General features: G+C 49.2%; 1 protein-coding gene and 1 long non-coding RNA gene across 2 annotated transcripts; one reads left to right on the top strand and one right to left on the bottom strand.

Moving 5' to 3' along the window:
* Window positions 1-1,276: 1,276 nt before the first annotated feature.
* On the bottom strand, window positions 1,277-3,534 carry CSTB (cystatin B). Its single transcript, XM_084753699.1, has 3 exons — window positions 3,345-3,534; window positions 1,888-1,989; window positions 1,277-1,612 (listed from the first exon to the last, which is right to left on the bottom strand). Exons 1-3 carry the CDS (start codon window positions 3,408-3,410, stop codon window positions 1,484-1,486), a joined length of 297 nt encoding a protein of 98 aa, XP_084609825.1. The 5' UTR covers window positions 3,411-3,534; the 3' UTR covers window positions 1,277-1,483.
* Window positions 3,535-3,639: 105 nt separating this feature from the next.
* On the top strand, window positions 3,640-11,146 carry LOC311581456. Its single transcript, XR_014773776.1, has 3 exons — window positions 3,640-3,774; window positions 8,222-8,361; window positions 11,101-11,146. It is a non-coding gene; the product is annotated as an uncharacterized lncRNA (long non-coding RNA).
* Window positions 11,147-12,119: the final 973 nt, after the last annotated feature.

Below are 12,119 nucleotides of genomic sequence, written 5' to 3'. Positions count from 1 at the left end.
CTGAGCCATGTAGCTGTCCGATAACTGTTGGTGTGACAGCATATGAATGTGCCCACCAGCCTAGTGCTGACACTTCTAGAACAGGAAGACTCACTCAAAATCTTTTATCATGTGGTCCTCCCTTCCCCAGGGGTCATCGGCTACCGGCTCAGGAGGACAAAGCAGGCAGAAGCATCAAATGGTGTTCAGACACTGAGTCTTCTGGGAGTCGGCTTCAGAGAGACAGCTCATCTTACTGTTTCGTGGGCAAGGTATGTAAAGGTTCTTAGGATTACAGGTGAGAAGGCTGATTGGTCCTAACATGGTACCTAGTTTTCATACAGGCTGGGCAAGAAGAGTGGGAGTCGTGTACTCTTAACATTTGCAGGGGGTTCTGTGCTAGGTCATCCTCCAAGCAAGGTCAGGCATCTGTGCCTAGAGATGCTTTCCAGATAAGGTCAGGCAGAGAAGAGGAAAAGCCTGCTGAGAAAAGGCGTCCTCCATTTCGTGCCCCAGTTAGATGCTATGACTCAGTAAATCTGGTCACTTCAGTTCCCTAGACCAGAAAGACTTCCCCTGGCTAGCTCAGGTCATGTCCATCACAGAAGGGACTCTACCCGCTGGGTCTTCAGCTATGAATAACTGTGTTTTTGCAATGGTGGGGATTAAACCAGAGGCTGGTACCAAGTTTATAAATGGTTCAGTGGCTAAAGGTGCCTGGTGTCAACCCTGATAATGTGCATTCAATCCCAGGGAGCCATATGGTGGAAGGAAAGCGTCAATTCCAGCAGGTTGTCTCCTCTGATCTCTATGTGTGTACCATGGCATGCATATATGTGCACATTATGTGTACCATGGCATGCATATATGTGCACACGCACAGGTAAATAAATGTAGAAGAAATTAAATAACAAGTAAATAACACATTACTTGCCTTTTCTTGGCATAGCTACATTGCAAATGGGATTTTTTTTTCTCCCTTGGTTTTGATTTTTCAGGACAGGGTTTCTTGGACTGGAGAGATGGGTCAGAGGTTAAGAGCACTGATTGCTCTTCCAGAGGTCCTGAGTTCAATTCCCAGCAACCACATGGTGGCTCACAAACATCTATCGTGTGATCTGATGCTGTTTTCTGGCCTGCTGTCCTAGAACTCACACTTTAGACCACGCTAGCCTTGAACTTAGAAATCCTCCTGCCTCTGCCTCCCAAGCACTGGGATTAAAGATATTTACCACCCAGAGGTGACTTGTGATTTTTAAACAAAGGGCAAAATTCAAAACAAATGACAAAGTTTGCATAGTCTCTAAAAATATATATATTTAGAGAGATTATATTCAGCTTTCTGAAAATAATTATTTGGAAGAAAACAAAACACAACGTAGTTCGGGGATCACAAAAGAAGCTGCTTAACCCCACCCCACCGCCTCAATCACAGAGGGGTATTTACTTTGTGGACCCAAACACAGATCGGAAAGATGAAGCATTTGGCAAAGCGGCTGCAGACTCAGAAGTAGGTCAGCTCATCGTGTTTTTCTTTGTTGGTCTGGTAGGAAGACAAGGTCAAAGGCTTGTTTTCGTGCGGGAGGGGTTCGAACACCCTCAAGTGCACATATTTATCATCACCAACATCGACCTGGAAGGAGAGAAAGAGAGGCCCCTGAGAGAAAGGTGAGGTTCCAGCCCCAGGCTCTACTCAGCCTTAGAAAGCTGAGGCAGGACAGGACACCAGCAACTGGGCCAGTGATGTTTGTCTCCTCCTGCAAGGCCAGGAACCCCAGCACCCCAAAGTCATCCTCTTGGAACCCGTGTGCATCTTCCTAAGGGGTGTTCCCGGGGAAGTTACAGGACATTGGCTTGACTATGAGACCACACACCTCTGGCCTTCCCCAGCCCCAACTCAGTACCCACCTTGATGAAGAAGTTGCGACCGGCCACCACCTGTGTCTTGAAGGATATGGCTTTATAGACACCAAACTTCTGATTTTCTTTCTCTTCCAGCTGGTGCTTCACCTGGAGGGTGGATGAGAAGAGAAGGACTCAGAATCACCTGCAGGTGCCTTCCTGCCTCTCACGAGAGTGCCCCTGCCATCCCTCAACACCAGTGTTCCTCATAACTGGGGCCAGGGTAAAGCTCTTGGCTCCACTGATATAGAGGAACGCAGCCTGGGCTCAGTAGTGCACATCTTTAATCACTCGGGAGACAGAGGCAGAGGCAGGCGGATGTCTGTTAGTTCCAGGCCAGCCTGGTCTACAAAGCGAGTTCAGGACAGCCGAGGCTACACAGAGAAACCCTGTCAGAGAGATTCACCTACCTCTGTCTCTATGGAGCGATGGTGACACTGCACCTGGCCAGGGTCCCCTTTGGACTGTACTCATTTCAGCGTCAGGGATACAAACCCTGTCCAGGCTGAGTAATCCCAACAACAGACAGGAGTTGATTGGGCCTTTCCCGGGAGGGCCTAGCAAGCGTGTCTGTACCAATTCCTTGTTTTCAGGGTCTCAGGGAGCTGACTCACTCCTCCTTGGCCACTTCAGTCAGTGCACGGGCCCTCCCAAGGTCGGCCCAGCTTGGTGACAGGGTCCCCTGGGAGGCCTTGGGAGGTGGCAGGAAAGGGGGGGGGGGAATTGTTAAAAACTTTTCTTCTCTTGCTAATTCCCTGAACCTTCGTAGCCTGTACAGAATCTGTGCTCTGCCAATTGGTGGTGGCCCACACCTTTAATCCCAGCACTCGGGAGGCAGAGGCAGGTGGATCGCTGTAAGTTCAAGGCCAGCCTGATCTACAAAGCGAGTCCAGGACAGCCAAGGCTACATAGAGAGACCCTGTCTCAGGGGCGGGAAAGAGAATTTCTGCTCTGTTAACAGCCACAGGAAGTGCTGGCTGTAAACTACGAAATCTAAGCACTAGCAAGTTCTGCAACTTTTGGGTTGTAACGTCCCTCCCTGGGATGGGGTGAATTCTACCACTGAGCTAGCTCTTTATTTTGGGGGCACTCTCACTGTAGTCCAGGCTGGCTTTCATCAAGCCTCTCATTTAGGCCTGGGCTTAAGTCAAGAAGGTGCCTCATCTTCGGGATAGCCTGGGCTCTAACGCTACGGGCTGCCTTCCAGAATATTTGGGGACCGTCCCATGCCTCCACCGATCCCGGTGCGTGTTTCCTAAGAGCTAGGCGGCCCTCTAGCGTGCACGCCGCAGAAGACACGGCCCAGTCCCCCTTGAATCCTCCAACCAGGCCTGGGGTCCCAGCTACAAGCGCAGCGGCGCCGGAACCATGCTGCAGGACCCGGGGCCGGTCTGGGCAAGCCGATTCCTCAGGCCGCAGGGTCCCCGCAGGCCCGGCTCCTGCTGTCCCGAGCCCAGCCTTACCTTGTCGGCGATCTCCTGCGTCTCGGCCGTGGCCGGCATTGTGGCGGATGGCCCGCCACACATCATCTTGGCTGTCGTGGAACAGGTGGTACAGACAGAGGAACTAAGGACAGGGCTGGCTGGGGAGCCCTAGGTGCCTGGACCCTAAAAAACCCTGGCTCGGCTCCGCCCCGGACGCGTGGCACGTGACAAAGTCACGGGGCAGGGCGCCGCACCCTCCGACTCTTCACTAGGCAGAGTCATGCAACCGAGAGTGGGCGTTGGCGAGGGCGAGGCTCGGCGGAACGGACACTAAATGGGGCGGAAGGCTGGGAGTCCTGACTGTCCCTAAAAGAGCGCGACGTGATTTTGGAGTATCTCTGACCCGGCCTAGAGGCGTCTCCACAATGGACGCCGGGATGCGAGAGGGGGGTGCCATTCTTCCCATGGAGTGGGAAGTCCAGCCTTTGCCACCTCAATTTCCCCTTGCTCTGTGGTCATGAAGTGGGGCCCTGGGTGGGCCCCTATCCCTTCTTCCATGGGGTGGGCACAAAAACAGAGGCGATGAGAGGAGCATAGTGGTTGGTTGGCGCACGCCTTTAGTCCCAGGACTCGAGAGGCAGAGGCAGAGGCAGGTGGATCTCTGTAAATTCGAGATCTGTAGCCTGGTCTACATATCTAGTCCAGAACAGTCAGGGCTATTACACAGAGAAACCCTGTCTCGGGGAAAAATTTTAAAAAGCGGGATTGGGGGCGGGGGATGAATGAGGACTTAGAAATCAGAGTTCCTTCCTGATGAACTGAGCTTTCAGATCCTGATAACCCCAGGAAATAAATAAACGCTTCTGGCAGTGCTCTTGCTTGAGTGACCGTAGGACCCAGTCTCCTTGTTGCTTGTGTTTCCAGCTGCAAAAAAAAAAAAGTCAGAATTTGACAGCTGGATGTGATGATGCACACCTGCTCTTCTGGCACTTGAGAGGCTAGGAAAGCTAGCCTAGCCACACAGTGAGACCTTGTCTTTAAAAAAAAAAATCAAAATTTGGGGCTGCAGGGGTAGCCCACGGTAAAGAGCTTGCCATACAAACGTGACAACCTGAACCCAGTTAAAAAGCAGAGTCGGGGGGGGGGGGCTGGAAAGGTGGCTCCCAGCACCCATACAATAGCTCACAACTATCGTTAGCTCTAGTTTTATGAGATTTGACACCTGCTTCCAGCCTCTGAGCACCAGGCAGGCAAGTGGTGCCCAGACATACATGCAGGCTTGTGGTGTTGGCAATAAACCCAGACTGAGAAGTTGGTAGGGGAAGAGCCGGGCGTGGTGGCACACACCTTTAATCCCAGCACTCGGGAGGCAGAGGCAGGCAGATTCACTGTGAGTTCGAGGCCAGCCTGGTCTACAAAATGAGTCCAGCACAGCCAAGGCTACACAGAGAGACCCTGTCTCAAAAAAAAAAAAAAAAAGAGTTGGTAGGGGGACTGGAGTATTGCTGCAATAGGCCTGGCCATGCTTTAGTTTGGAGGAATGTGCATTTGGAGACTTTGGATTAGAAAAGCAATTGAATGACTTAAGTGGGGCCCAGTGGACCATAGTAGTAGGAACACGGATGTCAGTGGGACTGAGGGTGATTTGAAATTTGCTGGCCTGGCTCAAGAGGTTTTAGAGGCCTAGAGACCATTCTTGTGGTATTTTGGCTAAGAATATGGCTGCTTTTTGCATTTGTCAAAAAAAAAAAAGTCTTCCTGGCCTAAATTGAAGAGTTTTGGATTAGTTGCGTTGGCAGAGGAAAATTTCAGAACAGCCTGGTATAGACTCTGTTGTGTGGTTGCTACTGTTCTATAGAAGATCTACAGTGAAAAGGAGCAAGCTAAGGAATAAAATACAAAGTGTATAGCTCAAGGAGAAAAGGGGGTACCAGGAAATGGAATGGAGCTACCAGATTTGGGGAGGGTGTCATTATTTAGCATTATAATACATAGCATCAGACCAGCCCCCAAAATGTATGTGTGTGGGTACAAATGTGGAAGCAATCACATAGAGACCAGAATTCAAACTCATTTTTTTTCCAAGACAGGGTTTCTCTGTGTAGCCTCGGCTATCCTGGACTCATTTTGTAGACCAGGCTGGCCTCAAACTCACAGTGATCCACTTGCCTCTCCCTCCTGCGTGCTGAGATTAAAGGCATGCACCACCACACCAGTCCAAACTCTTTTTTGAAAAGATTTATTTATTTATTATGTACACAGTGCTCTGCCGGCATGTACACCTGCTTACCAGAAGCTGGCATCAGATCTCATTACAGATGGTTGTGAGCCACCATGCGGTTGCTGGGAATTGAACTCAGGACCTTTGGGAAGAGCAGCCAGTGCTCTTAACCACTGAGCCATCTCTCCAGCCCCAGAACTCAAAACTCAAGCATCATTCCTCAAGAGATTTTCACCTTATTTTTTGAGACAAAGTCTCTCCCTGGGACCTGGCTCACTGATGAGGGTAGGCTGGCTGTCACATACACCAAGTGATGGTGTGTGAACCTTGCTCCCCAATTTAAAGTTGGCTGGCTAATAAAATTAGCTAGGAGCCTGTAACTAGGCAGAAAAGAAGCAGGCAGGGCTCGGGTTCCTGGGGCTTAGGGTCAGAGAGGAACCAGGAGGCTGGGAGGAGGAAGAGGAGGAAGCAGAAATGTACCAGGAGGAGATGCTGGAGAGAAAGGATATCACCATGGGACAGTAAGTACCATGAGCACATGGCCGTGGGGGTGGCCTGATGGAACAGAAGCAGCCCGGACAGAAATGATTGTGGCAAGTAACTTGGGGTATGTAGCCGGGAAATAGCAAAATAGCTTAGAGGGTTGATACCTCCCCAGTTATGGTGCTTTTAAAGCCTTTGTACATCATTATCTCTCTTGTCTCTATTATCTGGGAACTAATTAGGATAGAGAAGCCCTCTAGGGTCTGTTTTCACTTTGACAAGACATACGTGCATTCGCGCACACAAAACTAATAATAAGGATCTGAGCCGGGCGTGGTGGCGCACACCTGTAATCCTAGCACTCGGGAGGCAGAGGCAGGCGGATTGCGGTGAGTTCGAGACCAGCCTGCTCTACAAAGTGAGTCCAGGACAGACAAGGCTAAAACAGAGAAATCCTGTCTCGAAAAATGAAAATAATAATAATAATAATAATAATAATAATAATAATAATAATAATTTGATTGTACATTAAATTGCAACCTCAGTAACACTCTGTTGGGGAGAAAAAGAAGGAAGAAGTGATAACCAGTTAAGGGTTTGCTGATGTACTGCCTAGTCTTCAGTAGCAAGGGAAATGACAGGAAATAGGTGCCCAGCATGCTGCAGAATAGGAGGGATAAAGGCTAATCAGTGCTCTTCTTCTTGTGCTGGGATTGCACTGGGTTGTCTGGTGAGGGACACCACATGAAGCACACGGTGACTTTTCTCGGACCCCTCTATGTGAGCCATCTCTGAGGGGGCAGAGGGCTCACAAAAGAGGGTAAGTCAAGGGAGGAAATGGATGCATTTTATTTTGTTTTAATTTTTCCTTCGTGTGTACACACAGTTGCATGTATGTGGGTGTACTGTGTGTATGTGTGTCTGTGTGCATGCAGGGAGGCCCAGAAGTCCAGTGTCTTCCTCAAATTGCTCTCCACTTTGCTCAGCGACGCAAGTTCACTCAGAGCTCACCAACACGGCTAGTCTAGATAGCCAGCTTTTCCCCCCAGCTACTTTAAATAACCAGCCTTCTCCAAGGGACTCTAACCCTCTGTGCATCCACACACCCTGTGAGAGCCGTCATGCCCACCCAGCATGCATGTGGGTCTAAACTCTGCTCCTCACACGTGGTGCAGCAAGCACCTTAACCTCTGACCTGCCTCTCCAGTCCCTGTTTGGTTTTATTTTTGATTCATGACCTCACAGGGTAGCCCAGGCTGGCCTTGAACTCAAGCTGCTCCCGTCTCAGCTTCGAGTCTAGGGACTACAGATGTGGACCTGCAAGAAGGGTCTTTGCTGTTGTTGGTTTTGGTTGATTGTTTGTTGTTTTGGTTTTTGTTTGTTTGTTTTCTGTTTTTCTTTTTATTTATTTATTTATTTATTTATTTATTTATTTATTATGTATACAGTGCTCTGCCCGCATGTACAGCTGCAGGCCAGAAGAGGGCACCAGATCACATTGTAGATGGTTGTGAGCCATCATGTGGTTACTGGGAATTGAACTCATCACCTTCGGAAGAGCAATGTTCTTAACCTCTGAGCCGTCTCTCCAGCCCCCTTGTTCTATTTTTCTTTTCTTTTCTTTTTTTTTTTTTTTTAATATTTTACTTATTTATTATTTACCCAGTACTATGCTCCCATATATGCCTGCAGGCCAGAAGAGGGCACCAGATCTGATAACAGATGGTTGTGAATCACTATGTGGGTGCTGGGAATTGAACTCAGGACCTTTGGAAGAGCAGACAGTGCTCTTAACCTCTGAGCCATCCCAGCCCCCCCCCCCTGTTCTATTTTTCAAGACAGGGTTTCTTGTGCAATCCTGGCTTTTCTGGACTCACTTTTGTAGACCCAGCTGGCCTCAAACTCAGAGAGAGCCACCTGTCTCTCCCTCCCGAGTGCTGGGATCAGAGGCATGTGCCACCACACCCAGCCCAGTGAGAAGTTTTATGTGGCCGTGACTATGAACTAGAGATGGGTAGAAATTCTTTTTTAATTTTAGAAACCTGGAAGGCCCTGGAGAGGACATAAGGACCACAGAAGGGTAGCTAGTTGCCTTCTGGGCCAGAGCTGCTGACTCTGATCTTGCCATCTTGGGCTGCAGTGCGGCATGGTGGCCTGTGCCTTTAGGATTTCCTCAGCAGACAGACAAGTCTTTGTTGGCGCTGCCTTGCAGGTGCCCACACTTTCCCAGTAGGAGGGGAACACCTGTGGAGACAGGCAGGCCAGCCCCAGTGAAAAAAACAAGGAAGGCTGTTTATGTGGGACTCACTGTGCGAGGGAGTCTGTGTGTCATCCACGTGGGAAGCGACAGAGGTAAGCAGGAGAGGGAGACGTCACTCCTGGAACTGGCCCTAAAATGCTGGGCTCCTTGCCTAAATAGGCAAGACAAAATCTCTAGCGGTGAGCTGTTCCACAGGCACTTTGATTTATTTTTCTTTTCTTTTTTTTTTTAATTATTTTTATTTAATTTTAATTTATGTGCATTGGTGTAGGGGTGTCAGATCTTGGAGTTACAGACACTTGTGAGCTGCCATGTGGGTGCTGGGAATTGAACCCAGGTCCTTTGGAAGAGCAGGCAGTGCTCTTAACCACTGAGCCATCATCTCTCCAGCCCCTATTTTTCGGGTCTAAGTTGCCCAGGTGAAGTGCATGAAACGGAAAACTCGTTAAATGTCTTCCATGGACTTTGGATTCTCCAGCCTCAGCTTTCTGAGTAGCTGGGATCACAGGCCTTTGCTATCAAGTCTGCCCAAAAGACGACTTAAAGATGTCACAAGCAGGCCCTTGGCCCTACCTGCTTTTTTTTTTTTTTTTTTTTTTTTTTGGTTTTTCGAGACAGGGTTTCTCTGTGTAGCCTTGGCAATCCTGGACTCATTTTGTAGACCAGGCTGGCCTCGAACTCACAGCGATCCACATGCCTCTGCCTCCCGAGTGCTGGGATTAAAGGCGTGCGCCACCACACCGGGCTCCTACCTGCTTTCTTACGAGTAGAGCATAGAGAGTTGAAAGATCAGGACTTATAAAACTCAGGACAGAGAAGCCCACACATACAGACTTTGCTCAATTCTGCATGATGCGAATCGAGTCAGCGTGAGATCACAGGGAAGAGGCTGGTGGTGTGGAAGAGCACACGCCTTTCTGTGGCTGACATGGCCCCAAATGAGCCTCCTACAGCTATCGCTGCCCTAACCCCAATGCTGTTTGACAAAAAAAAAAACCAGACAAGACCACCCCCACCCTTCGCCCACCCCTCCCCCACCTCCACCCCTACCCCACCCCTCCCCTCCCCCACTCCCACCCTTTAGAAACTAGCATGGAAGCACAGGCTTGTTGCCTTGGCACTTAGATGGCTGAAGCAAGATCACAAGTTTTGGGCTAGCCTAGACTATGTAAAAATAACAAATCTGAGCCGGGCATGGTAGTGCACACCTTTAATCCCAGGAGGCAGAGGCAGGAGGATCACTGTGAGTTCGAGGCCAGCCTGGTCTACAAAGTGAGTCTAGGATAGCCACGGCTATAGAGAGAAACCCTGTCTCAAAAAACTGAAAACCAAACCAAACCAAAACCAAAAAAACAAATCTGCCTTGGGAGTGTATGGTGTGTGTAACGTTGGAAAACAGTTTTATGGCCCAACTTTGATGGATTAGGCTAGACTTAGCTAGCTTGAACCCTAGGAAGGCTCCTACCTTCCCCTCCCCATTGCTAGGGTTATAAGCACCTGCCATCGTGCCAGGCTTCTTTAATGGGGATCTGACTTAGGTCCTCATGCTTGTAAGGCAAGCGCAGTTACCAACTGAGCTATCACCGCTGCTCTAGTTTAAGGTCTATTTCTTTCTTTCTTTCTTTCTTTTTCTTTTTTTTTTTTTTTAAGATTTTATTTATTATTATGTATACAGTGCTCTATCTGCATGTATCCTGCATGCCAGAAGAGGGCATCAGACCACATTATAGATGGTTGTGAGCGACCATGTGGTTGCTGGGAATTGAACTCAGGACCTCTGGAAGAGCAAGCGGCACTCTTTTCCACTAAGCCATCTCTCCAGCCCCTTAAGGGTGTATTTCTATGTGTTATATTGCTGCGTGGATGAACTTTCATGCCAGAGATACATACCATGCCCTATTAAAATTCTCCCCCAGGCTGACTTTTTTTTTTCTTTTTCTTTTTCTGTGTAGCCCGGCTGGAACTCACTTTGTAGACCCCACTGGCCTTGAACCCAGGCTTGTTCTTTTTCCTTTGTTTTTCACAGTTGTGATATGTCAGCTCTGGCACATGTGTTTGACATTTATTTTATTGCTGGCCCTGTCACTGAAATGTGAGGCCCCTTTAGGTGGGGACCGCCTTTCACTTACAGTGAGAGTAAATCACATGGGGGCATGAGACACGCCTCTCACCGCCTAGCGTCCCTGTGGGCAGGGGCAAGTGGATCTCCAGGCCAGGCATGGCTAAGTAAAGAAACTGGGCAGGCCGTGGGGTGGGGGGTGGGGGTGGGGGGAGATAGAGAGAGAACAACAGGAGAGGGGTTACAGGAGGAGAGAGGGAGACAGTTTCAGTGGCCAGTATGAGGGGACCTGAAGTAGAGAGGGAGGGAGGGAGGGAGGGAGGAAGGGAGGAAGGAGGGAGGGAGAGTACCTTTAGAGAATCTGTTATGACTTTCCCAGCAAGTGAGGAGCCCGGCCATAACTTAAAGCCAGCATTGGGATAAACAGTAGAGTTGCACAGAGTGGCAGAGTTAGGGAGGGACAATTCTCTGCTGCCTCCATAGAAGGGAAGGAGCAAGGGAGGCGTGGCCTGATTTCTCAGGGGATGGGGGTGGTGGTGGGGGTGGTGGTGGTGGGGTGTGTGCAGCTAGACAGGGCCTCTGGCTTTTCCAGCCTTTTCATCTGCATAATAAACAAAAGAGAGGAATAAGTCCATAGAGACCAGAGGTGGGGGGGGGGTGGAGGGGGGGGCGGCCTAGGGGGAGAGGGGGGTGACCCCAGGGATGGCAGGTGTCAGGGGCCCCCCAGATCCCTTCCTTATTGTGTTTCACAGTTGCTCTGTCTCTCCTGAAGGCCTGGCATCCTGATGACCTAGGCACGAGTGCCTCGCCACACGGGAAACGTGGCACTGTCAGCTGCACTCCCTAAGAAGGCAGAACCCCATGAGGACAACTCCGAGCCACGCCTGTGTGTCATCCTAAGTCCCTCAAGTGACACCAATGACCAGGAGTTAGAGTGCTGCAGGTCCAAAGCCAGAAACCATCTTGGGATATTTTCATCTGTGTAACAGCCAGTCTGTTACCTACCTCAATGTGTGACTTGGCATTCTTGCTAGGGATCCAAAACAACTTACCAAAGTTAACTCACAGGACATCTCTACAAATCCAACTCCACTAACCTCTCTTTCTGTTACGTTCTCCTCACAACCTCCCCTAACCTACCCTAAATTAAAACAACAACAGCAACAGCAACAAAAACCTTTTCAGAGTACCTCCTATTGACTTTACCTCTCTTCTTAGAAAGTTTCATTCGGGGCTGGAGAGATGACTCAGAGGTTAAGAGCAATGACTGCTCCTCCAGAGGTCCTGACTTCAATTCCCAGCAACCACATGGTGGCTCACAACCATCTATAATGTGATCTGATGCCCTCTTCTGGCTTGCAGTTGTACTGGCAGGCAGAGCACTGTATACATAATAAATAAATAAATAAATCTAAAAAAAAAGTTCATTCAAAAATTTCTTGGGGCTGGAGAGATGGCTCAGAGGTTAAGAGCACCAACTGCTCTTCCAGAGGTCCTGAGTTCAATTCCCGGCAACCACATGGTGGCTCACAGCCATCTATAATGTGATCTGATACCCTCTACTGGCCTGCAGATATACATGTAGACCACTCTTTATATAACAAACAAATAAATATTAAAAAAAAAAAAACAACCTTGTGACTGAACAGTTAGGATCAGGTTTGTGTCATAGACCCCAGTGAAAAGATGCCCACCAGTCTATGATCAATGGTCTCCTAAACTTGTAAAATCAGCCAACTGGCAAGATGGTCTTCTGAGACATTGTATATTAGATGCATAAAATGGTGGTTT

The sequence above is a fragment of the Acomys minous genome, assembly GCF_964271855.1.
Source record: "Acomys minous genome assembly, chromosome: 13".
Classification (NCBI taxonomy): Eukaryota; Metazoa; Chordata; class Mammalia; order Rodentia; family Muridae; genus Acomys; species Acomys minous.
The sequence above is the reverse complement of the archived record's forward strand: the minus strand, read 5'-3'. Positions and strand labels throughout refer to the sequence as shown.